The 25,447-nt window shown below is 59.6% G+C and overlaps 2 protein-coding genes across 4 annotated transcripts; one reads left to right on the top strand and one right to left on the bottom strand.

Moving 5' to 3' along the window:
• Positions 1–1,022: 1,022 nt before the first annotated feature.
• TUBGCP2 (tubulin gamma complex component 2) lies at positions 1,023–21,757 on the bottom strand. 2 transcript variants are annotated; one of them, XM_059051867.2, is made up of 18 exons: positions 21,393–21,757; positions 18,435–18,604; positions 17,413–17,541; positions 16,512–16,688; positions 15,475–15,634; positions 11,951–12,158; positions 11,569–11,768; positions 11,135–11,324; positions 10,220–10,365; positions 8,614–8,794; positions 8,040–8,220; positions 5,127–5,299; positions 4,849–4,977; positions 4,465–4,585; positions 3,821–3,964; positions 3,571–3,699; positions 2,729–2,892; positions 1,023–1,282 (listed from the first exon to the last, which is right to left on the bottom strand). In XM_059051867.2, exons 1-18 carry the CDS (start codon positions 21,403–21,405, stop codon positions 1,147–1,149), a joined length of 2,751 nt encoding a protein of 916 aa, XP_058907850.1. In that variant the 5' UTR covers positions 21,406–21,757; the 3' UTR covers positions 1,023–1,146. The 2 variants fall into 2 exon arrangements, with proteins under 2 accessions (XP_058907850.1, XP_066879783.1); XM_067023682.1 differs by lacking the exon at positions 3,571–3,699 and having other exon boundaries at positions 21,393–21,740.
• ZNF511 (zinc finger protein 511) lies at positions 21,484–25,171 on the top strand. Of its 2 annotated transcripts, none has more exons than XM_059051876.2 (6): positions 21,484–21,701; positions 21,942–22,015; positions 22,303–22,504; positions 22,659–22,783; positions 23,905–24,054; positions 24,860–25,171. In XM_059051876.2, the coding sequence occupies exons 1-6, from the start codon at positions 21,549–21,551 to the stop codon at positions 24,876–24,878; spliced, it is 723 nt and encodes a 240-aa protein (XP_058907859.1). In that variant the 5' UTR covers positions 21,484–21,548; the 3' UTR covers positions 24,879–25,171. The 2 variants fall into 2 exon arrangements, with proteins under 2 accessions (XP_058907859.1, XP_058907858.1); XM_059051875.2 differs by having other exon boundaries at positions 24,831–25,171.
• Positions 25,172–25,447: the final 276 nt, after the last annotated feature.

The following is a 25,447-nucleotide window of genomic DNA, read 5'->3' as shown; positions in this document are numbered from 1 at the left end:
ACCTACAGGACCAACGCGGGTCCACAGAGAACCCTTCCCCAAGCCCACACGGTGCTCCCCTCCCGCTGTCAACACCTGTAACCCGGCGGCGTCTCCTTCAGGAAAGCCCAGTGCCCAGAGCCCAGGACACGGACACAGGGCTTCTGGGCCTCGGGCCAGGAGAGAGGGCCAGTGGGCGCCTCTGCTCAGAGCCTGTGTTGCAGAAGCCGGACTGTGGCATTTGGGGTGCACCCGCACGCACTGCAGCTCAGAAGAGGAAGCGAAGCAGTCTGTGGCTTGAGTCCAGGCCCCCAGCTCAGGGTGCCCCCCCGCAGGGCAACAGCGGGTCTGGGAGCTGCCCGACCCCTGCCCCTAGGGGAACTCTGTTGTTCCTCATCTGCCGGGGGGGGGGGGGGGGGGGGGCGGGGGGGGCGGGGAACGACGACGACGACGGGGGGTGCACCTGGAGCAGGCGGTCCGAACTGAATTTTGAAAACGATACACGTGGAATTCTGCAGGAAAAGGCAGGGTGGCCGGGAGGGGAGCAGAGCCGCACAGAGGTATTCACCGCAGGCCACACGTGGGCCTGGCCGTGCCACCCACTGCCCGACGGGAGGGGCTGGACGAGGCTGGGCCTAACGGGACACAGGCCACAGCCGCCGGCCCCAGGCAGCTCTTTCATCCTCAGTGGGCATGTCGGTGACTCACCCCCCCGCCCCCCAAGCTGCTCCAGCTTCGGGACAAGGGGCTGTGCTGCCCCCTGCTGCCTGGAGCAGTCCCCTGCCTGCAGCGTGAGGGGTTCCTGCTGACCCCAGGGAGCCCAGCCCCACTTCACAGGGACACGTGTGGACATCAGGCCCAGACCTCGCCCCCGCCTGGCACCTTGGTAACTGTCCTGATGTTGTTCAAAGGCCATGTGTTCTCACTTTGTCTGACTTGAAACCAAAAAACTCTTTAAAGGGACTCTGCTCGCTTCAGGAAAGCACGCAGACAAGCAGACCCTCTCTGGTCTGAGTGCACGAGCCCTGAGAAACGACAGGAGCTGAGCGCAGACAATTCAACTTTATGTTTAAACAGGACACACAGCACAAGCGTCCTGGAAACGTCTGGTGAGAAATCTCTGAACTCATCCACCTGAGGCTTCAGCTGTGGCAGGAGCGGCTGGCCTCACTGCGCAGTGACGGCGACCCTGGGTGCTGGACCTGGGGGCCCCTGCGGGCTGGGCATTGGGGGGGCCGCCTTCTGGCTCCTCTCTGCAGACAGGCGCTCCAGCCGCTCTGTGTAGAAGCCGTTGAAGTCGAGCCTGCAGGGCAAGTGGGCAGGGTCCCTGCAGACGCCTCCGTGGCCACGCTGGTGACCCCCTTACCACCCCACGGTGAAGGGCACAGGAGGCACTCAAGTCGCCGGCACACGTGCATGCGGACACACACCCGGGCCCGAGGCTCCACCTGCCCCAGCAATACTGAGAATAAAGTTTAAAGACACAGGTGAGGACTTCCCTGGTGGCGCAGTGGTTGACTCTGCCTGCCAATGCAGGGGACACGGGTTCGAGCCCTGGCCTGGGAAGATCCCACATGCCATGGAGCAACTAAGCCCGTGCGCCACAACTACTGAGCCTGCGCCCTAGAGCCCGCGAGCCACAACTACTGAAGCCCGGGCGCCACAACTACTGAAGCCCGCGTGCCTAGAGCCCGTGCTCCACAACAAGAGAAGCAACCGCAGTGAGAAGCCTGCGCACTAACAGTAAGCCCCCGCTTGCCGCGACTAGGGAAAGCCTGCATGCAGCAGCGAGGACCCAACGCAGCCCCCCCCCAAAAAAAATGACACAGGTGAAGTGAGACAAACGTCTCCAGCCCCTGGACGTTGGGGCTCTCTGAACCCCGGAGCCCAGGACATCGGAACGCCTGTGAGCAGAATAGGGCAGCCCAATGTCTGGCCGAGCCTGAGGCTACCCAGCAGGAGGCTTCCCAGGGCAAGGACGGCCCCTTCCTCACCTGAACCCGCCCCCAAGGTGAGCAGGCCCACCACGTCCCCTCTGAGGAGCAGGAAACCGCCGGCCCCAGGTCCACAGACGCCACCGACCGGCCCTCGGGCCCCGCACGCCCGTCCTCACCGTCTCTGCACAGCCCTCCCCATGACGCCCCAGATTCTGCAGACTCCTGCTCACGTCAGACCTGCACGCTCACCGCTCCCGGGGTCACGGGAGGTGGACCCCAGGGGGGCACCAACATGGCCCTCGAGGCGCGGCTGGCCCCACGTGCCAACACGGCAGGCCGGGTGAGCGCTGCCCTGACCTCCCGTGCGTTCCCCGAGGTCTTCTGACCTGCCGCCAGCGGGAAGGCAGTGCCACCTCGCCGCTCATCTGGAGACAGTGTGACGGCCCGCGGCTGGGGCCAAAGGGCCCTTCCAGTGTCCTGGTTTCTGGCTTGGGGCACAGCGGCCAGTGCAGCTGACCCAGGCCTGGCCCTCGGAACACAGAGAAACGGGGAGGGGGCTGATGGGGCGGCCTGATGTGTACCGGTGAACACGTGCACGCACGTCAGCAGGCGCAATGCATGTGCGAACACACACATGAACACCCGCTCACGTGTGAACGCCCAGATGCCATTCCTCCGGCAAGTGACCAGCAGCAGCATGAGGAGGCCAAGGGCAGCACCTCGGCTGGACAGACGTGGCCTCAGTCACACCTGCTCCAAGTGGCGGGAGGACGTGGAGGGGCAGGGAGCCGGCGGGGGGGCGGGGCACCCACCTGGAGATGACGCTGGCCATGCCGTGCTCGCAGTCGCTGGTGCTGTAGATGCTCAGCCGGGCCAGGAGGTCGAGCAGGTGGGCTGAGAAATTCTTATCGAATTTACTGATGGTGGCCTCGAAGCTGGGGGCCAGCTGCGGAGCGCCCACGTGCTCGGCCAGGCACTGCAAAACATGGCTGTGGTGACTCGGCCGCCCGCCAGCAGCTCAGCCCCCTTCCCTCCTTTTCTTAAATAGAAACATGTGTCTCGGGAATTCTTCACGTGATGAGAGGTAAAACGTTAGGTACTGTGAAAACCCCTGAGACGGCAGGACCTAGAGACGCTCCAGGCAGCCAGCCCTGCCGTGTGGCCCCACCACACGGAACCAGGAAGGGCGCGAACCTCAGGGTTTCCGTGTGTGGCTCCGATTTTCCAGCTGACGCTGTTTTCTCCTGACCGCCGCTCAGCAAGCGGGGAACCTGGGAGCACCTGCCTGGGCTCACCCTGCCCCACCGCACCCCACCCTACAGGACGCACACCGGCACCCGCCGAGCCGCCTGGCCCTTCCAGTTACGGACAGACTTTAATCACAGTGACCGCGGGCCCCTGCGGGGCGTCCCCACGGCTCAGCCTTACCACACACCCCCTAAACGACGCAGCCTCGCCGTGGGAAGTCGGAAAGGGAGACTCTCCGTGGCTTGTATTTGGAACATGAACTTAAGAGTCTTTTTATCAATCAAAGGGAAGACAGGAATGGCAGGCCGTAGCAGGTGTGGTTTCTAAGCGCTGCGACCCCAATGCTGTGTCAAATCCCAGCAGGAGAAAGGAGGGCCTCGGGACGCCCGCTTGGCCACCCACCCACCTTGCGGGCACGCTCCTTGCGGGCACGCTCCTGGGCCCACTCGGCCCCCGTGGGCGGCCCCCGCGCTGCGCCGTGCTCCAGCGTCAGGTGGCCCAGCTCGCTGTCCAGCTTCATGCTCTGCGTGAATCTCTTGGGGGTCGGGAGGAAATGCTCATCAGCCACGACCAGCCCGCTCGAGAAACGCGGCCCCCACGTGGCTGGGAGGGTCTGCAGGACGGGCTCCCCGCCACCCAGAGCCCCGGTGGCGAACCTGCATGCAGTTGGTGAACATGACGCACACGGACATGAGCTTGGAGAAGACGCGCAGCAGCTCGGGGTTGGTCAGCATGCAGTCCTTCAGGCAGCTGTCCAGGAAGCTGGTGTGGTGTCCCAGCACGTCATCGATGTTGGAGGCCTGGGCGGGAGACACTGTCAGAGCCTCTCTGCTGAGACGACCACACCAAGGCCCTGACTGGGCTGCTTTGTATGCTCTGTGTTGTTTCCATGTTTTAAACAATCCTGTGGTCTTTGGGGGGAAAACTTCAAAATATCGCTAAAAGAACATACTGAATGTGCCCCAGAAGGTCCAAGGTTTTCGCTTTTAAAGACAGAAAACAAGGAGGAAACACTGCCCCCCTTGCACTTTCCGTTCCTGGCATTTGGTGACATGAACTTTTTGGCTGACGGCCCCCAAGGGCCCTGGGATGGGCCTGGATGGGGCGCTGACCCAGCGCCGAGGCTCCGAGGGAACTGCACACTCTTCCGGCAGCCTGAGCCTGGGCGACGTGGTCCTGCGTGCCCTGCCCTCCACTGCTAACGCAGCTCTGGCGGCGTCGGGGGAGCTGTAGGGTCCGTGCCCCACCTCCGCCTCCCTGACCCCTGACCAGGTGTCGCGACCAGCTGGGCTAAACTCACAGATTTCAGGCTCTTCTCCAGGATGTGCCAAGTCGGCTCCAACACCTCAAACATCATGTAGTACTGGATGTTCTGGACGAAGTTGAGCATCCGCTGCCGCAGGGTGAAAGCGCCCGCGAACCTGTGCCAGGCGACGGCGTCAGATACACAGGGCGCCCAGCACCCGCGATGTGCCGAGCACCCCTGGGCCTGCAGGCGCTCCCAGCCCTGGAGGAGCCGGAGGTCCACGAAGGGCTCTGGCTCAGACATGCCCCACCATCCCACAGTCTAAACGGCAGCATGGAACATCAGAGACATGGAGGCTGCACATGCCAGCTCCTGGGTCTCCATTTTCGGGCTGTGGAGAGGAACCGCCCTGCTCCACGGGAGCCCCGGAGGACGTACCACTTGGCTGAGTGCAGGGAGTACTGCTTGGCAGTCTTGTTGCTAATCCAAACGTTGCAGAGCTGCCGTTCCACGTGCTTGCAGTAGAACATGTGTCTGAAGAGCATCTGATAGCGGGTCAGCGCTTTCCTGCGAAGAAGGAACAAGGCGGATTCCGACAGACGCCTGGGGGTTGTTGCTGGCACCAGACGTCAAACGCGAGGCTCACGGGGCGGAACGTGACCTGAGCAGCCAATAACCCCCAGGGGCCTAAGCAGGCATGAGAGCCTGATGCTTACCTGTTAATGATCAGAGACAGGGGCCACTTCACCACGTAGTCGAAGGAGAAGGCCTCGAGGCCACTCAGCGTGAGTTCGGTGGGGTCAGCGTGGACCATCGCCTTCTCCTGCTTGGTCTCGATGGCGAGGACACGCAGAAGCTGGGTGATGAGGTCGTGAGGCATCAGGTCGATCTGGGGAAAGAGAAACAAAAAAGCATCAGGTCCCAACCCCACCCCGGCCCTGCATCACGAAATGGAAAAGCGAGTCCAGGGCCGAGGAATCTCCTCCAGACATGGATTCTAAGTCTGGGAGTCTGGCTTAAAACACCCAACATCTACTGATAAACCTTAATTAAAAAACAAAACTGCTTTCAGTCAAAACAGAAAAAGAAGAGTACAGAGAAATTACTTTAAAAACATCCCTGGGGCTTCCCTGGTGGCGCAGTGGTTGAGAATCCGCCTGCCGATGCAGGGGACACGGGTTCGTGCCCCGGTCCGGGAGGATCCCACGTGCCGCGGAGCGGCTGGGCCCGTGAGCCATGGCCGCTGAGCCTGCGCGTCCGGAGCCTGTGCTCCGCAGCGGGAGAGGCCACAGCAGTGAGAGGCCCGCGTACCCCAAAAAAAATAAAAATAAAAATAAAAAATAAAAATAAAAACATCCCTGATGGTATCAAGGAGAAACAAGGGCAAGTAAGAAACCCTGAATCCCGCGAGACTTAGCCCTTCTCCACCACCTGCACAGGCCAGGCGGAGGGAGCACGTGGTGAGGGTGGGGCATGGCGGTTCTGGGCAGGGAAGGTGGTCCACACACTGCCTCATTCACACCCTTACAAGGTGCCACCTATGTGCCAGAGACATGGGACAATTCCTGTAAACTGATAAGAAACTGAGAGAATAGAGAATGAATGACAGAACCACAATGAAAGAGAAATAAGGAAGGATGAAGAAATGAACAGGAATCTGCAGATGAGAACTCACGTCACCTGCTGCAGAAGTGGACCCTGAATGGCTGTGCTCCCTCCCACCAGGGCCGCGGCCCGACTCAGCGGGCAGCCCAGGGCCCGCGGACTGAGCATCAGTGATGTCAGTCCAGTGGAGCACTGGCCGTGTGCTTTGACCCAAGAATCTGACTTCCAGGATCTTACCCTATAAGAACACTCCTGCACCTCACAAGAGACCCCAAAACATATGAAGTGCGAACTGACAGAACTGAGAAGCGTCTACGATGACAGTGGGAGGCCTGACACCCTTCTGTCAACAACAGAGACAACCAGGCAGGTCAGAGACAGGACGTGAGCACAGTGAGCTGACTGCCCCCACGGGATGCGGCCCCAAACAGCTATTAGTGCATGCAGAACACTCCCCAAGACAGACCATATGTGAGGCCACAAAGCAACACTTACTAATAAGGTTATCAAAACTGGTATCATAGGGCTTCCCTGGTGGCGCAGTGGTTGAGAATCCGCCTGCCGATGCAGGGGACACCGGTTCGTGCCCCGGTCCGGGAAGATCCCACATGCCGCGGAGCGGCTGGGCCTGTGAGCCATGGCCGCTGAGCCTGCGCGTCCGGAGCCTGTGCTCCGCAACAGGAGAGGCCACAACAGTGAGAGGCCCGCGTACCGCAAAAAAAAAAAAAAAAAAAAAAAAAAAAAAAAAAAAAAACTGGTATCATAACATGCTCTCTGATAACAACAGCATGAAGTGAGAAATCAATAAGAGGATAAAATGAGAAAATTCACAAATAGTGAAAATTAAAAATGTTCTTAAAACAAATGGGTCAAGGAAGAATCACAGGAGAAATTCAAAAACATCTTGAGAGGGGCTTCCCTGGTGGCGCAGTGGTTGAGAATCCGCCTGCCGATTGCAGGGGACACGGGTTCGTGCCCCGATCCGGAAGGATCCCACATGCCGCGGAGCGGCTGGGCCCGAGAGCCATGGCCATTGAGCCTGCACGTCCAGAGCCTGTGTTCCGCAATGGGAGAGGCCACAACAGTGAGAGGCCCGCGTACCACAAAAAAAAAACAAAAACAAAAAACAATAAAAAACGTCTTGAGATGAAGAGAAATGAAAACACCATAACCAAAACTGATGGGATGCAGTAAAAGCAGAGCTCAGAGAGAAACTTGGAGCAGCAAATGCCCATGTTAAAAAAGAACAATCTCAAGTCAACAACCTAACTTTACAACTTAAGAAACTAGGAAAACAGCAAACTAAACCCGAAGTCAGCAGAAAGAGGAACATAATAAAGATTAGAGAAGAAATAAACAAAACACAGAACAGAGAAACAACAAAGAAAACTGATGAAACCAAGTTAGCTCTCTGAAAGATAAGCAAAATTGATAAGCTTTTAGTTACGTTTGACTAAAAAAAGAGAAAAGACTCATATTACTAAAATCAGAAATGGAAGTGGGGACATTACCGTCAACCTTACAGAAATAAACAGGATTATGAGAACTAATTCCTACACAAATTCCTAAGCACACACAAACTACCAAACCTGACTCAAGAAGAAACAGAAAATTGGCACAGACCTGTAACTGGAGAGGAGACGGAAGAAACCACCAAACCTTCACAACAAAGAATGCTTCACTGGTGAATTCTACCAAACACCCCAGGAAGAGCTGACACCAGCCCTCTTGAAACTCTTCCAGAAATCCGGAGGAGGGAACCCTTCCAGATCAGTCTACGAGGCCAGAGATGCTACAGAAGACTAAAGCCAACATCCCTGCCAGACACGGATGCAGAGTCCCCCAGAGACCCCAACCCCCCGGTTCAGCAGCCCACGGAGAGGCTCACATACCACGACCCCGAGACGCGTCCCTAACAGAGCCAAGGAAAACCTCGTGAGCATTTCAGCCGGGGCAGGAAAAGCAATCGTCAAGGGCTGGCTTCTGCTGTCTCTCTCTCCAGGTCCCTGGGGGCGCCTGCTCACCTTGAGGTCATCTTTGAAGGGGTCAGTGTTGGCGGTGCTCATGCGCAGGGCCAGCTCCAGCAGCGCCTCCAGGCGGGTGGGCGTGATGTCGTCCACTGGCTTCTTCAGCTCCTCCTCTGTGAGGTCCATGAAGTGCACAAAAAAGTCGCCCTGGTCCATCAGGAAGTAGCGCTTGATGGACCTGTGGCAGGAGAGGTGAGAGGCTGTGGACACGAGGACAGCCCAGACCCACAGAATGCTCCCCACAAGGGGTGTTGGGGTGATGGGGGGGAGCTGGGCAGAGACCGGGAGGAGGTTCCCACGCCCACGGGTGCCCCAAGTCCACGGGTGCCCACGCCAAGAAATACATTTACGGGGGGACCAGGGGTCGGCTCCAAATGTGCTGAAATGAACAGCAGAGTCACAGCACTGTGCAGGACATGCTGCCAGAAAGGCACTGGGGACTGCAGACAGGTCCCTTGGAGGGCAGGGGGCCAAGGAGGGCGCTGGCGGCCGCAAGGAGGGAGCTGTGCCACCACAGATGAGGGGAGGCAGGCAAACACGGCCCTCTGTTGGCCTCTGGGGGCAGGCGCACCTCAGGCGGGCCACGAGCTCCTTCTCCTCCATGAGGAAGTCCAGCAGCACCTTGCTGGCGTAGTTGAAGGCCTTCTCGATCTGCTCCACGTACGCACGCTCCTTCAGCGTGTAGATGACCTCTTTGGCCACAGGGCAGGTCACGTCATGGCCACACTCTCTGACCACATTCAGGTATTTTCCTGGAAAGGGATGGAAAAAGTCAGATTACCATGCTTGCTGTACGCGTGATACCTCACAGGCCTGAACCCCAGACACCGCAGCCCCAGCGCTGGCCAGAGGCAGGCAAGAGAACCAGCCAGCTGAGCACAGTCCCTAACCCCTCGCCCAGAGCAGCACGGCCGTCGCCACAAAGGGCTGCGACCTCCTGTGACTTCATACCTGCACTCGCCTCATCGAGGGCACAGGAATAACCTCAGAGAGCCTCACGAGAACCAGACGCTACACCACCTCCCAGCCCCTCCCTCAGCCCAGGTCTCAGAACCAAAGTGTGAGGCCCCGGCTGGAGCGTGTCTCCAGGTAACTCATCCCACATGTGTCTCTAAATCACACTCCTGACCACAAGGAGATGACTAAAAACCCTGCCAGCCCAATGGGGCACATGTCCTTTACTGCTTTTCCTGTGCTAGCCTGTGATACTGAGAAATAAGACACATACCTCTGGTCTTTGTTCTTGGTTCCTGGCACTGAGCTCCTAAAACCCTTGGGATTTTGTGGCTCACAAGCCCCTTTCACCCACACCTGAGTTTACACTCGCCAGGGGACTCCTGGCCATCCCTACACAGCTTCGGGATGGGGGCTGGCGGCCGGAGGAACCAACCACGTGACGGGAGAGCGAAGTCCTCAGCCCCGTCCCGATATCTGGGGGGAGGGAGGGGCCGGAGGCCGAGTTAATTCCCAACGGCCCGCGAGCCCATCAGCCGTGCCCTGTCCCGGAGCCTGCGTGAAAGCCCTGCAGGAAGGGGTCTGGAGAGCTTCTGGGCTGGTGAACGTGTCCACCTGCCAGGAGGGTGCTGCCCGGTGCACCCCAGCTCCACGGGGACAGACTCTCCTGTGCTCGGGACCCTCCCACCCCTGCCCCACGGACCTCCTCGTCGGGCTGTTCATCTGCATCCTTTACAACATGCTCTGTAACAGACCAGCGATCTAGTTAAGTCAAGTGTTTTCCTGAGTCTGGGAGCTGTCATGGCAAATATCGAACCTGAGGAGGGGGTCGCGGGAACCCGACTCATGGCCACACTGGATGGAGTGCAGTGGCCTGGGGACCCGACACTTGTGACCGGCGCCTGGTGGGGGCGGCCTCGAGGGACGGAGCCCTGACCCTGTGGGGCCTGCACTGACCCTGGCACGTAGTGCCAGAACTGAGTTAAATGGGGGGGGGGGGGGTCACCCAGCTGGTGTCCACGGGGAGCGGAGAACTGGGAGCAGAAAACAGTATTCCTTTAAGTGGCCGCAGAGCTTTAAGAATCACAAGAGGACGGTAAGCCAAGCTCAGGGGCGGACGGAGTGAGTGCACCGGGTGCCAGCACCGCGGGCGGGCACCTACCCCGGGCAGGCGGGTGGGCGGGGACACGACACAGCCCGCCCAGCCCCGCCCCCACGGTCACCTGTGCTGAGCACCTTGCCCGCCATCTTCTGCAGGAAGGATGGGATCTGCCGCTGCACCACCGTGTAGCGCTGGTCCCAGTACTTGTCGTTGTAGTCCTCCTGGAGCTTCTCCTTGCGCAGCTCACGCTCTTCCACCATGAACTCGCTGAAAGGCACAGAGCTCGCCGCGCTGGCCACCACGAGCCACAGAAGTCCACAGGGGCCACGGACAGCCCCGCCGCCCTTGATTCTCAGCCGTGAGTGAGGACACACCCGCCGACGCCCTCTGGGGCGAAGTGCTCGCTAGCCGGGCGCAGAGGCGACTGAGGTCGGCAGGGCTGGAGGGGATGCTGACTCCACTTTACTCCACCCGCCCCCACTACGGGAACCTCACGTGTTCTTCCATCTCGAACGCGGGCAACAAGACGACACTCCCGTCGGGCCCATGTTCCTGTCACCAGCAAAGCCAGACACCCTGACGCCACCTACGCTTACCGTGGAAGGGCTGCCTCACCAGGCCCTCATGCTAGATTTTGTCATCTGGGTCATAGTAAATTATGTCTAGACAACAGGTTTTTTTTTTTTTCTCGTTACGCGGGCCTCTCACTGTTGTGGCCTCTCCCGTTGTGGAATACAAGCTCCGGATGCGCAGGCTCAGCCGCCATGGCTCACGGGCCCAGCCGCTCGGCGGCATGTGGGATCTTCCCGGACCGGGGCACGAACCCGTGTCCCCTGCATTGGCAGGCAGACTCCCAACCACTGCGCCACCAGGGAAGCCCAGGTTTATTTTTTTAACGTTCCGATGTGTACAACAGATACACGTCAGCACAGAACTCTCTGTGAGCTGACGCGCTTCATGTTGTGTGCTGAGTGTGGTGTCAGCTGAGAAGGGCCCGCAGGCCCCCACCCCACCCCGCTGCCTCCGCAGCCCCTACCTGTACGGGTCGTCGATGATGCCCCTGTAGATCCACTTCTCCAGGATCTCGAAGTAGGGCACGCTGGCGGCCGTGGTGAGGTACAGACACAGCTCCTGTGCCTGGCTGTCGCCTGTGTAGCTGAAGCTCCGGTCGTGCAGGAGGCTCAGGGTCGACCCCCCAACACACTCGCCTTTGTCCACCGAGGTGGCTGCCAGGGGAGAGGATGGCGCTCAGTGCTGAGAGGGCCACCGGGCCACGATGGGCCCCTCCTCAGGGAACAGGCCTTCCTTTTGGGATAAACTCCAACTATAAAGCTGTGGTTTTTGGAAGCTCCTGGAGTCTTCCTCCCGCAAACGAATAAAACACAAAGCTGCGCGGCTTTCGCCTCCCAAAAGTAAGAATCGGAGAACGAGAGCCCTGGCTTGGGGGTCCCTCCCACCAGGCCCGCGCACCCAGGGAAGCCAGGATGTCCACGGTGCGCATGGCCGGCTGGATGTGGAACCAGAGCTTCTGCAGGGACAGCAGGCCCTGCCTCTGCAGCTGCTCCAGCTGCGTGACCAGGACCAGGTACTCTTTCACCAGCGTCCTCATGGCGGCCGCCAGCGCGTGGTTCACCTGTCCGTACTCGAAGGAGGACTTTTCCTCGACGAACCTGCGAGGAAAGGCAGCCCTGAGCACCGGGCAGCTGAGAGCTGCGTCTCAGAAGGGATGCTCAGAGCCTCTTCCCCAGCCCCAGAGGGCACGGTAAGCAATGCCTCCCTCCCTCCTCCAGGCTCAGGAGTGAGGCCGTGACTGTCCCCGCAAGGGGCTGAGTGCGCTTTGCCGGGTGCCTACCTGGTCACGGTGGAGTAGCTGGAGGCTGCTGGGAGGACCCTGCTCACCAGCTCCCGGATGGACAGGTCCAGGCTGGGGTCCACGAGGAAGGTGCGGCTCTGCCTCCCCGTGAGGGGCTGGGCGGTGACGTACCTGCCATCCACACCCACCAGCACGTACAGCAGGTCCTCCACGACGGCCGCCTCCTGGGCAGCCAGGGGCAGTGTGCCTGTGGGCGCAGACGCCAGCTGGCCTCGCCTTCCCCAGACCCCCCTCCGCCGCCCCTGGGTGACTCCCTCCTGGTGCCGGTGGACATGAAAGCCAAGGCGATCCCTCGGCTTAACTGATCCCGTCGGGCGGGCCAAAGGCTGAGATTACAGCCTGGACTGGCCTATCGGAGCCTTAAAGCAAGTAAAACCCTCCAAACAGAAATCACCCGCTTGCACTTAAAAGGACAAAGCTGGGAACGGAACGACAGAGCGCTTCTGATGTGTGTCGTGCTCGTAACACTCACTACAAGCTGCTAAAGCCTGCATCACTCGGAGAAAAAGCCTTCCTCTGAACGCTGTAAAACGCTGATGATTTCTCTTTCACAATGAGCGATGGTTCCCTTTGACCCCGATAGACTGAGGACAGTCACAGGCCACGGACCAGGGCTGCCCCCCAAACGCCTTGCAGCCCCGGCGGCTCCCCACCCCTTGGTTCTCAGCCCAGATGGTCCTCGGCACCCTCCCGACACTGCTGAGCCAGAGGCAGAACCAGGAGAGAGGCGCCCAAGAGACCGCCGGCGCCCTGGGGCCGCCCGTGTCAGCCCCAGGGCACCCAGAACCGGGGCCTGGCAGCTTGGGATGGGGCGCACCACGCACCCACGCTTACAGAAGCCCCGCTGGCCCTGCACGTCTGCGGGCGCACACCTGCCGGCGGAAGCAGGACGGGTCTGAGCCAGTGGCCCCCTGTCCAGGCACGGCTCACTCAGGACTCAAGAGCTGCCCCTGAACTTCAGGCGGTTTTCCTCCACGGCTCTGGCAGGTCCGACTCCGACCTCAGGACCCCTGAGGGAGGCAGGTCCGGCTGCCTGGCCCCCAAGTGCAGGGCTGCTGACCTCTGCACTGCTTACCGCCAACCTTGGCGTCTCCCTGGCCAAGGCCCAGCTGAGGCTCTTGGGGTGCAGGCCCCGGGTGGGCACCTAGGGTCCTAGGACAGACACCACCCAGGCCCCAACCCCTCTCCCCGCCAGCGTGGAGAGCAGAGTGTCGCGGGCTGCATTATCGTGAGGTGGGCCAAGAGACTATGTATAGGACTTTCAGGAGGCACGGCCAGCTTGAGGCCTAGCTCTGAGGGACACAGTGCAGGGGCTGGGATGGGAGGCCGCATGAGCCGCCGGGGTCTCCACAACTCACTGGGGTGCAGGGCACAGGCCGGACACTCGAAGCCAGCTCTGGGACGACGGAGATGAGCACTGGGGGCCAGGCAGGACAGGGTTCAGGTCTGTACACTCGTGTAGGGCCACCGGCCACCAAGGTCAAGTTAAAGAAAACCAAAAATCCAATTCTCAGCCACGCCAGCCATCCGACGCCCACCAGCTGCGTGTGGCCGGTGCATGCACTGGACGAGACAGAAAGTTCTGTGGGACATGCTGAGACCCCAGCTGTTGGGAGCAGACGAATGCCGTCAGGCTGAAAGGGCAGGTGGAGGTGGGGCTGGGGCCAGGCTGGCGCAGCGGGAGGGACGCAAACACCACACGGTGAGGAGGAGATGCCGGGGAATGTCGGAGCCTGTTGTGGACACGCTCAGCACACAGATTCTCCCGGAGTTCAGGAGAGCGGCGCCAGGGACAGAGCTGGGGTCACACTGGGACGTTGGATTCCTTCAAACTGACATGGTCATCAGGGGAAGGGGACATTTGACGAGAACCAGGAGCACGGCCCGAGGATGCGAGATGAGGTGGGGGGAGGGGTCCCCCGGGGGATGGGGTGTGCGGCGCAGGACAGTGCCTGTGCTGCCCAAACGTCCAGAAAACCGACTGCGTCCGCAAGACCTGAGCCCGAGGCTCGGGGACCCATCAGAGGCTGCTGTGCGGGAGGTGCACATGCGGTTAGAAGACGCCCGCGCTCGTGCCTTTGAGGACAAGGCCCTGCGTCAGGGCAGGACTCGGGAGGGCGGGAGGCGCCACGCCGCCTGGCCGTGGACAGGCTGGCCCAGATGAGCGCACGGAGCTGGAGGCCGGCGCAAGGAGGGTCAGCCCGGCTGCGGGTGGGCGGCGGGCAAGTGGGTTGCGGGGGACCTGCCTCAACAGGGACTCAGACGGCAAGATGACTAGGGACGGCTGGTGGGGGGTGTCCCGCAGGGCTGCTGCACGTCACCTGCGGAGGCAGGTCCCTCCTGGGTGAGGCTCTGAGAGAGGGACACCAAGGCAGGGCCGAGGACGACCACGCTGACCACAGGCACCTGAGCATAGACGGGGCCAGGGGGCTGTGGAGGCTGCATCAGGGCCCGAGGCGCTGGGCCAGGGGGTGACAGAGGGCAGTATGGTGACAAGAGGCCTGCGGGATGGGTGTCAATCCCACCTCCGGAGCCCACGGGGCGCGACTGCAGAAGAGACACGGGCCAGGCTGCCCATCCGGACAGAGTTCTCCCCGGGAACGGTGTCACGCAAGGCAGCCTCGGAGCCACCCCCACGCGAGGCCCGCCCGCTGTGGCCCATGTGTGCGAGAAGCCACATAGGAAACCTACACGGGAAACCTTGCACGTCAAACACCGTAAGCATGTCCCGCCCTGGAGAGCCAGCGCCTGGCCGCCTCCGCTCTGGTCGAGCCTCCCCCGAAGGCACCTCATGCGGGCCTGGAGCCTCCCTGGCTTCTAACCAGTCCAAGCCTGCAAATGCACCATGGAGATGCCACGACCGCGGGGTACAGACTCCCGCAGCGGTTCTGCTGCCCAAGTCCTCCAGATTCTGCCACATGTGCAGTGGAGCCCAAGGCGTCTCATCTGCCTGCCCAGCCAGCCCCTGGGAACGCCAGGCCCCAGGCCTGCAGCACCGGGGCCCCCACCTGCCCTGCTTCTCGCCCTTGGATGTGGCCCCGGGGCTCAGGCTCCTCTGATGGCCACAGAGTGGGTGCGGCCACACTCCCCTCCCCAGGCAGGCTCTGCGGCACCTCTCTGTGAGCATCGAGTGGTCCCTGCTGCCCCTGCTTCCCGTGTGCTCGGGGAGCCAGAGAGTGAGACGGCACAATCTGCAGCGGCATGGCTCACTGTTGGAAAGGCCGGCCCGGTGATCCTGCCGTCCCAGGACTGCCCGAGCCCCAGGACGCAGGCACTCCTGAAAGCCAGCCAAGAGCCAGCCCAGACACTGGCACATCACCACCCACTGCTGACCGGGGATGGGAACGTGAAGGACGGTGTCCGGTGGGCACTGCTCCTTGCCACGCGGCCCAGGGCAGCAGAGGGCCTGGGTGATGGCACAACGCCGGCCCGCTGTCTCCGCAGGGCTCGGCCCTCCCTGCCGCGGCGAGGCCCCTGCGGTCAGAGGTCAGCGTGTCACCTACCAATGGGCACAGCCGCGTCCATGCTCGCGCCTGAGCCTGTCAGGAAGTCCCCAAGCAGCATGGGCCTCTCGTACACCCACGCTGGGAAGACAGGGAGGCGCTGGCCCAAGTTTTTTTTGTTCTGCTTGTCTCGAAGCATCTTTCTTGTGAGTTCCAGAGACTGGTGGGGAGGTTTTTAAAAACAAAAAAAAAGATACGGCTTCAGTACAAACACTTAAAACTGACACGTCCGCAGGATGAAAAAGCAGATCCCTGAGCACACATGTGGAACGGAAACACACGTGTCTGAGTCCATCGCAGTGCAAGGGGCCGGGGACAAGGCAGACGGGGTCCAGCCCCTCATCAGGGTCTGGTCTGCACGGGGCCCACAGGTAAAGCAGGAGCTTTCGCATGGTGCAGGCCCACTCCCGGGACCTCTGGGCACAGCTCACCGCTTTTCCTGGTGGCATGAGGTCTAGGCCCGAGCTGCCAGGTGAAAGGAAGGCCCAGTGAGAGTTGGCCGGAGAAGGGGCGCCCCTACCCGAACCCCTTGGGGCTGAGGAACAGAGGGGGATGGCCACTCTGGCTCAGGCAGGGAGCCGTGGTCCCCACGGGCGCCCAGATCTCCGAGCACTCGCAGTGGGGGAGGGGGCGTCGAGGACAGGGGCAGTGGTGGGAGGACCCCATGAGATGGGGACAGAGGACATGCCCAGCCCACACTGGCCTGCAGCTCAGACCTCAGGATGCAGCTCTGAGCAGCTCGAGAGCCAGAGGCAAGACTGGGAAGACAGAAGGATGGCAGGAGACCAGGGCTGGACACAAAGTCAAAGGCAAGAAAAGCGGCAGGTGAGGGAAATAAAGTATCACCTCAAACCAACTGCCCAGCGTCAGTGAGGGGAGCCAGGGCTTGCACTGGCCAAGCCTACAGAATGGGCGGGCAGCAGCCGCTGACCCCCCAGGTGAGTCAGAACCCCCCGCCCGGGGCCCGGAGCACCTGTCCCAGAGCCAGGCCCCCCCTGGGCCAGAATCCACACTCAGATGCCTCTGCCACAGAGTACCTGCTGCCACGTGGGGCCCGTGGCCACGCTGCCCAGCTGCTTCCTCAGCTCCTCCAGCTCCTGCATGGAGATCTTGGAGGCTGCCGCGGGGGCGCCGAAGCTGGCAGTGCTGCTGGCTGCAGCACCGGCCGCGAGCTCCGCTCTCTCCTTGGCGTTCTGCTGTAAATACTGCAGGGTCTGGAAGTGCACGGCCCGGTGTCAGGTGGGCCTCAAGCTCGTGCACTCCGCCGGGCCCCGCTGCCCCGCCCCACTGCCCCCAGCTGCAGCCTCCATGCGGAGGCCGAGAGCAGGGGCCCCACTCGTCCTGGAGCTATAGCCTGCTCTCCCGACACTGCCTGCCACAAGGTGCCATGCCCCCAGATCACGGGAGGTCGGGATCCCAAACCCTGTTCCCAGTGGCTCAGCCTTTGCTCCACACGAGACCGGCCTCCCTTGCTGCTCGAGACCACGTCCCTTGATCTGTCCCGGCGTGGTGGCCACCACGCGCACGGCCACACGCTTCCCCGCTGAACGGACCCTGGGCCTCGTGATGCGAAAGGAAGTGCCGACCAGCCCTGGATGCCCTGGGCCACGGCTCCTCAGACTGCACGCACTTCCTTCAGTATCACAAGTTAACACACGCTCAATTTACAACAGACCAGAACACGGCCTGGACAACGAAGGACAAAGGCCCTCAGCCCCAGAGGCCACTGTTAACGCTCCTTGTGCTGATCACCACCACGCGTTACTTCCGTTCGGGTGTGCGTACCTCAGTGCTACAGGTGTGAGGCCGGGGGGGTTAACGAGGGGCCGCCCAGGCGAGGACAGATGTCAGGGGCCAGGCGGGACACCCATCCGTCCATCCCCCCAGACGCAGAGAGGCTCTCTTCCTCACATAGCCACCCCCGAGCCCGGCACCCACCTCCCTGTCCTCCGTGAGCTTTGACAGCAGGTACACCAGGGGGTCAAGGTTCCTCGTGTTCTTAGATTTCAGTTCATCATATTTCTTCAGAAAGTCCTCAGGAGTACGAGAAAATTCTGCTATTTTAACCTCAAAAGCACAGACAGAATGAATTAGAGACGATAACTAGGAACTTTAAATAGCCTTGCAAAAACTAAACCTAAAAATACAGAGTGAAGTTAGGTAGATGGAATAGTCATGTGTCTCTGAACTGAAACAAAGAAAACTCATCAAAATGCTTTGTTAAACTTACCCATATTCTCTTCTGTGGTTTCTCCCATGTTATGCTTCCTAAGCCTCAGGTCAGACAACGACCACTTATGTTTTTCCTAGTAGTTTATGCATTCATTCCATACACTTAATTCTTTTCCCTCTGGAATTCATTATTACACACACGTTCAGGGGCTACGTTTTCTCACGGATTAAAACGCTCCCCTTAAAATAAATTAGAATAACTACGTGTCCTAAACTCTCTATTCTGCTCAGTAAGTTTTCTGAATTATCCTTGTGCCATCATTAGGCTGTTAAAATAAATGAAGCCTCATCACGTGTTTTTAAAATAGATTTCAAAATTGTGTTTTACTGAAAACCTATAATTTTGAATTTTACATTATTTGAATTTTAAAAAATCCACTTTGAAGAGATTTCAATGTGGCTAACACCACGAGCTTCCTTTTTCACCCAGAGGAGAATCTGTGTCATGATGTGAACAGAAATCAGGACCATCTGGGCCTCCCTCCTCATGGGGTGCAGGGAGGGCGTGGCTAAGAGTCTGGGTTCCCAGGTCAGGCTGCCAGTCCAACACTCTCCCCGAGCTGTGCCACGGGTGATGGGGAGGAGCCAACGGAAGCAGAGCAGAGCAGAAAACATGGTCCATGAAAAGCATCTGACAAGTGTTGCCTGCCAGCGTACTGGCACCGCTGTGGCTGCTCGTCAGGAAGGTGAACTTTGCTCCCAGTGCAGCACCGGGGACAGGCACTCACTTTGGCACTGTGTGCCGACACAGTGGTTGTGACATACGGGGTCCTGTTCTTCTGCAGCAGGTCGATGTAGACCTCGGCTCCGTCCCCTCCGTGCACTCGCAACAGGCTGAGCAGCTCGTTGACGTCGTGGTGAATCCGAAATTCACTCATGATTTTGTCTGTGTGTCCTCCTAAAGGTAAGAGGAGAGCCACTTATAAAACAAGAGGCTATAAATTAAAAGTTATAAAGCAATTGAACTAGCCAACGTCAGGTCTTTGAGAAGCCAAATTGTCACAGGGCCCATCCTGGCCCGAAGGTTCCCCGTGAAGACACCACCACAGCCTGCGCTGCGTGGGGCCCCTTCCTGGGGAGTCTCCTCCTCGCCTGCCGCTGGGGTCTGTCACTCTCACTGGGCGCTGTCTCAGTGGGCAGCTCCCATGGGAATCAGTGCCGAGTGCCATCAGCTCTAGCCAGGTTCCAGGCTCACTCCTCAGCTTGGGGGGGCTGGCACGTGCACACAGAGTGGACGTGGCCCTAAGGCCCGGGCCCCTCTTCCTCCTGGGTGACCCCAACCACACGTGACCCTGGGCCAGCAGGAAGCTGCTCCCCTCAGGTGGCAGACAGCACTTTCTAGTCCCAGCTGTGCACATGCAGTGGTTCCAGCCCTTCAGGGACACTGATCTATACAGGGAGCTCTGCATAGGCCTAAGCCACCGCCCCTCGCGGCTCCCCTGTAAGGCCCACACCTGCAGCTCCAGTTGCCTCCAGCTGTGTGTTCTCTGTGCACTCTGGTAGCCAGGATGCTGCCTTTTCTTGCCCAGGCTGGGCTTTGCTAAGACTGCTACGCGTCTCCTATGTACTTGAGCTGGGTGGGCTTCCCCTTCAGCTCAATCTGTCCTGTCGATCAGATGTCCTAGGCTCTCCCCACTGGATCTCACTTATGGTCAAAACCATAAATGAGATCCCATCAAGAAGACAGTGGTAGCCTGCAAGGGGACTTCTATGCAGATGTCCCCAAAGGGACAGTAGTGGCCTGCAGGGGGACTTCTGTTCTCCCACTGATGACTGGTCCAATTAGCCATTATTATTAAGAATAAGACAGACAAACACGGGCAATTAGTTATAGATTCAACAAATAAACATGAGCAAACTTTACATGTTTCACATAAATGTTTCAACGTGGCTACGCAGGGTTCATAATTTGGGATCACGAACAACAAAAGACTGTTGGAAATTACAGGCAAAGTCATTGCTGTCTGTGATTTTTCTGAGGAAAGGGTCTTTCAACAGATTCTCAAAGGCTGTGACCCTAAAAAGGTTAGAACGGCTGTGTCAACAGCTCCAGTGAAGACAAGCCATGAGTTAACAGCAGGTGGGGAAGGCTCAGCACACACGCCCACAACGTTGATATTAATTTGTACCTCTACATCCAGAGACTCTAATCCTGAGTGATGGAAGACAAGTTCCCCACGTACAAATATCACCGTCACCTACACAAATGTCAAATACCGGCCAGAGGCAGGGTGTCTCCAAACACGAAAGCAGAACAGTAAGTGTGAGCTGGTGTGGAACTCGCCAGCATGCACACATTTTACACCAGGAGGAGGCGCTCACAGTGAGTGACCACAGTCATGGGCACGGGGCCTGGGCTGCGGGATCCCAGGCAGTCTGAGCCCTGACTTGGTGCTTCCAGGCTGTAGGGCCCTGGACAAGGAGCCTGTCCTCTGTAAGCTTCCTCTGAAAAGGGGTGAGTACTAGATCCTGCCCACGAAGATGTTGTGGAGATTAAATACAGCACCTAAGGGCCTGCACTGTTGTTATCAGAAAAGCAGAAACAAATGTTGCTATTGCTACACGTGGCCAACCACCTGGAAACACCCGCTGTTACCCGAGAAATGGAAAACTGGATCTGAATCGCTGCCAGCATCCTCACCATCACCTTCTAATTAGTCACAGAGCGGCTGAATGAGGCACTCCGAACTACAAGCCAAACAGAAAAGACAGCACGGAGCTCTCCCACTGATGGCCTCTTCCATTCCAAGGGCAACTGCTTTTACCCACATTCTACGAGGTTTCCAAGCACCGCGGGGTGTTCTCTAACAGCTGGACTGAGGACCACTTTGGCCACCTAGACGGCATGGACACTGCGTTTGCCATCTCTCCACCAGTCACAAGTGGGTGGACAGGGCTCTTCAGAAGAAAGATCATTTAAGTAAATGTTTATTTAGAAACTATCTTCGTGAACCTTGACATCTGTGGTAGAAACAAGAGCGCAAACATTCCACATCACAAGTATTAATACTACAGGGAGTCTGCTGTTCCACGTGGATTTGGGGAACAATTCCTGCAAGATCTGTGGCTCTCACCTGCAGGTAGCACCTCCCCTGAGAGGACCTGGAAATGCGTGCAGGACTTTTGATTGTCACCTCACTGTAATGGTGCTCCTGATACTCCCCGGGGCGGGAGGCCAGGGGAGCTAAACACCAACACAACCCTCCCACCAAAACTGCCAAGAGCGTCCGCACCCAAGACAACTCTGAGGAACACTGAATTACAACAGCTCGGCTGATCTTTTTAATGCTCCCGAGGGCTTCACCCTACTGGTCGCCACCAACGGACCCACAGACCCCGGTGATTGAGTGTGAGCTGCCGTGGGGCCGCGGGACCCGCTCAACAAACCGCGAATTTCCCAAAGACCACTTGGGCTCCAGTCTGCGGACTGGTCTGGAGACAAGGATGGTCCAGAGGCCGCGGCAGCCCTTCAGCTGGGAGACAAGGCGGGGGAGTGGGGGAGCGGGGGGGTGGGGGTGATGGCAACGAGGACGGGAGGGAGGAGGGAGGGAGGGAGGGAGCCTCTAGAGCCGGGAGCCGGCGCTGCTCGGGGCCGGGAAAGGGACCCGAACCATCGGCGGGACGCGCGAGGCCAGCTCCGCATAGAAGCCGCCCCCAGGCTCAGGCCCCTCAGCCCCGGGACTCACCGCAGGGGCGCATCCGGCCCGAGCCCGCCAAGCCAACCAGGCCCGCAGGGTAGCCCCGCCGGCAGCGGAAATGGCGCTCTACGTCACGTCCGGCCCCGCCCCAGCCGGCTCGCGGACGGTGGCCGACAGGCCGTGTCGCCGCTAGCGCTCAGGGCGATGCAGCTGCCACCCGCGCTGCACGCACGCCTGGCGGGGGCACCCGGGTCGGCCGAGCCTCTCCCCGTGGAGCGGGACCCCGCGGCCGGGACCGCGCCCTTCCGCTTCGCGCCGCGCCTGGTGCGCTTCCCACGGGAGCACGACTTCTTCGAGGTGCGTGAGCAGAGGCAGGAGAGAGCGGTTGTGGGTGGGGGCGGAGCCGGCGCCTTGGGGGCGGAGCCGGCGCCTTGAGGGCAGGGCTTGGATGGGGCGGGGGAAATGCTCGGGGCGGGGCCTGGGTGGGGCGGGGGCAGACTCCCGGTGGGCGAGGCTGAGGCTCTGGGTGGGGCCGGGGTCCTAGGGGCGGGGCCCGGGGTGGGGCCGGGTCAGAACCCACGACGCTGTCTCCCGCAGTACGGGGATGTGCAGCGGCACCTCTACCTCCAGGATGTGCTCACGCAGGTGGGCGGGGCTCCCGAGAGGCCCAGGTGAGTGCTGTGGCTCAGCAAGGGGCCCTTCTTGCCCTCTCCTGGCCCCTCCCTCTGCCCGCCCCGCCCCTGGTGCCCGCCCCGCTCCTTTGCCTGTACCACCACCGAAGTCTGGCCTCACCCCCGCCTAGCTTGTGTGTAAAAATGTAATTGTTATGAAAGTAGGTTCTGGGCTTGCAAGAGAAAATCCGAAGCTTTATCCGTCCACTTAAAGGGGAGTGTGGTGATGGGAGCCTGGCGTCCTGTCCGCCGTGGGATGGCATCCCCACCAGACGTTCCTCTGGCAGGGTGCCCGAGTTCACCTGTCAGGTGGCCGGCTGCTGCCAGGCGTTCGGCGCCCTGGACGACTACGAGCACCACTACCACGCTCTGCACGGCAACGTCTGCTCCTTCTGTGAGCGGGCTTTCCCTTCTGGACGCCTGCTGGACGCCCACATCCTGGAGTGGCATGACTCGCTCTTCCAGATTCTGGCCGAGCGGCAGGACATGGTGGGTGACGGCTCGCCCGCTGAGGCCAAGGGCAGTCATCACGGGGACTCGTCCCTGAGCCGTGTGCCTCGTGGTGCCAGAGCCTGGGGTCGGAGCACGGCGGTGAGATGGGCAGCCCTGGGGTCAGGCTGGGGTGATGCTCTTTCCATTTCAGTATCAGTGCCTGGTGGAGGGCTGCACAGAGAAGTTCAGAACCAGCAGAGACCGGAAGGAGCACCTGGTGATGTGTCACCTCTACCCTGCGGACTTCCGCTTCGATAAACCGAGGAAGAACAGAGGGTGTGTGGCGGTGCTCCGGGAAGCCGCCTCCCGAGCCTAGAAAGCCTTTGCGCGCATAGACTCTGAGGGTGCAGATGCCCTTGTTCAGCATCCCTGCCGCTAACGTTACATTTAGCTGCAGGTTACAGAAGCCCTGACAAGTCGGGAGTCGTTAACCGAGAGGGGTTAAGCAGATGGGGTGGTTCTGTGTGTGGCCCCGCCGGCTGCAGGGAGGACGGGAAGGGGAGAACCTGCCTTCCCGGGGCCTGTGCTGGGAGTGGCTGGGGTACCATCTCAGGGTGTGCCGGGCGTTCAGGAACACCACCGCGTCCCTCTGCATTCGCGCTTCACCTCCACCCTGCTCATCACCTCCCTTCTATCCTCATGTGGGCCTTGGGGAATTTGTCCCAGGCCGTGAGCCCCTCACCTCACGTGGGGCCGTCTGGTTTTTCCCTTGTCCCGTCAGTATATGTTTACAAACTTGACACAGCCACGTGTTACATGTTACTGTTCAGAACGCACTGTGGGAAGTACCTCTGGGAGTAGCCTGTAAGTGCGTGTTACATTGCTTTGCCTTTTTATTAACTGATTTCCTCAGGTGAAGCTTCATCACCATCTAAAAGTTGCATTGATTGAAGTCGTTTTAGACTAAATTGTTGTCCCCAGACAGCACTTTGCTGTTCACAGTAGAATAATCTGGAGAACCAACTTCAATATGGGAGATTTTTATAAGGCCTTGAGTATAAGGTAACTCTTTCCTTTCCAAGGAATCATTTGAAGGAGAAGAATCCTACGATGCTGGATTGAGACACTGGTGTTAAGGAGGAGACGCTCAGTATCGTGTGGTTGCTTTTAGTAATTTTCTCAGTAATTGTAATGGAGAGACGTTTGGTACCGTTGGTAGTCATTTACCATGTGACACCATAAAAATACTATTTTTAAAAGTTGGAATGTGACTATCAAACCTAAATTCATAGAACATGGCTTGTGTCATATGAACATTCACTTCTCCACGTTCTGGTAGCCTGAAAATTACTCTCTGATAAAACACTCATAAAATAGCTTTGCGAATTCAGTCCTGGGGGAAGCTGGGGCTGCAGGCACTGACACCTGGGAGCGCCCTCACCACCTGTCTTCCCCAGCCCAGCCATGCCCGGTGCCGCTGAGCAGGTGTTGGCAGAAGCCCTGGCGGATGACGGGGTGCCTTCGGAAGGCGACGCCATGGAAGTCTGCTCTGAACACGTGGAGCCCCCACCAGAACCCGCGGGAGAGAGGCGGGCCTACAGCCACAGGTCAGTACCTGGGCACCTTTCTGAAGCAGGTTCTGAAGCTGTGCTTCTCCTGGAGAATTCCGGGTTTGACCCTGGGCTGGCCCAGTTCTCACTGAGAAACCGCCCCTGGGTTGGAGCGTTGGCTTCAGCGGGAGGTGAAAGCCAACCATCCTGCTGCCCTCAGACGACCTGGAGCCCCAGCAGCACAGGACTGCAAAGCACTGCCCCCTTTGACCATGGCCTAAGCTGGGATGGAGAGACCCAGGGTGTCATTGCTCGAGTTACAACCTACGAGTCTGTCTTTCTAGTATTAACTGTGCTTTTATCGGAGATCAAGTTGACTCCAAATCTAATTTGAGGGTAAATGTTGGAGAAATGGAAAAAATCGCCAATAAATTCAAACCGACAGGGAGATGAACTCGTGTCCTTCAGCTGCCCTCGCACAGTTGCCCAGAATTTGGCCTGAGAGTGAGTCCCAGGTGCCACCCGGAGGTCGGGTCACAGGGAGCCTGAGCTGGAGCCCGGACACATTCTCCTGGGTGGGTGGTCGGTGGCAGGGGGTCAGTGGCGGGGAGCGTCTCCCACTGGAAGCAGGTTTGGAGCGGCTGGCCTGCTGCAGGCAGGGAGGGGAGAGTCTGGTGAGAGCGAGCGAGTGGACACCCTGCGCGGCTTGCGGTGGAAGAGGGAGTGTCCAGAGCAAGAATCGGGCCCCGCGAGCCCACGGGACCGCCAGCATGACCTGGGTTGTTTGTGAGTGAAAGCGTAGCAGTTTAGCGTGAAGGTGTCTTTCATTTCAGGATACCATCTACCATCTGTTTTGGTCAAGGTGCCTCACGAGGATTTAAAAGCACCAAGAAGAGAAATAAGCACCAGTAACGGCGGTTCCTCTGCGGCCCTGCGGCGGTGTTGCCGGGCTTTTCCTCTCGCCCCGCGGGGGCCCCAGGACCCTGGCCCGTGCCACCCTCCATGTCGCGGGCCTGTGACCAACTGAACGAGGCCGGTGGCTATGTGGGAAGCCGTGGGGGAGCCACGGATTCCGGGAAGGGCCCCCTCGTGCGGTGACTGGGGTGTTGGGAGCAGCCCCCGCCCCCCAATGTCCTTGTGAAACACGTGGAGTAAATGGTTATCGTTCACGGTCTCTGGTCGGCATTCTGTGTTGGGGGGAGGGAGATCAGCAGCAGTTACTGGTGAGGACTTTGTTTTCAGCAGCCACGGCTCAGAGGGGGTGACTGACTTGCGCAGCTCATCAGGGCTTCAAGGGAGATGTCCGTGGTCCTCGTGGTCCTCGCACCTGCGCTTGGCAAGGTGAGCGGAAGCCTCCTCAGGTGAGGCTGGGGAGCCGGGAGGGACCCGGGCCGGGGAGGGAGGAGCGCAGATCTAGGCGGGCAGGTGACTTGGCTCCGACTGATGACAT

This window comes from Kogia breviceps, chromosome 2, assembly GCF_026419965.1.
Source record: "Kogia breviceps isolate mKogBre1 chromosome 2, mKogBre1 haplotype 1, whole genome shotgun sequence".
In the NCBI taxonomy this organism is placed as follows: Eukaryota; Metazoa; Chordata; class Mammalia; order Artiodactyla; family Physeteridae; genus Kogia; species Kogia breviceps.
This window is presented reverse-complemented; position numbering and strand designations above follow the sequence as displayed.

What these genes read in the sequence shown, in the direction of transcription:
- ZNF511 (XM_059051875.2), top strand. Translation starts at nt 21,549, where the DNA reads ATGCAGCTGCCACCCGCGCTGCACGCACGCCTGGCGGGGGCACCCGGG. An exon ending in GGGAGCACGACTTCTTCGAG is followed by an intron (nt 21,702 to 21,941) that starts GTGCGTGAGCAG and finishes TGTCTCCCGCAG; the next exon opens with TACGGGGATGTGCAGCGGCA. An exon ending in GGGGCTCCCGAGAGGCCCAG is followed by an intron (nt 22,016 to 22,302) that starts GTGAGTGCTGTG and finishes TTCCTCTGGCAG; the next exon opens with GGTGCCCGAGTTCACCTGTC.
- TUBGCP2 (XM_059051867.2), bottom strand. An exon ending in CTGTCTCTGATCATTAACAG is followed by an intron (nt 4,978 to 5,126) that starts GTAAGCATCAGG and finishes CCTTCTTCGCAG; the next exon opens with GAAAGCGCTGACCCGCTATC. An exon ending in TGGAGAAGAGCCTGAAATCT is followed by an intron (nt 3,965 to 4,464) that starts GTGAGTTTAGCC and finishes TCTCCCGCCCAG; the next exon opens with GCCTCCAACATCGATGACGT.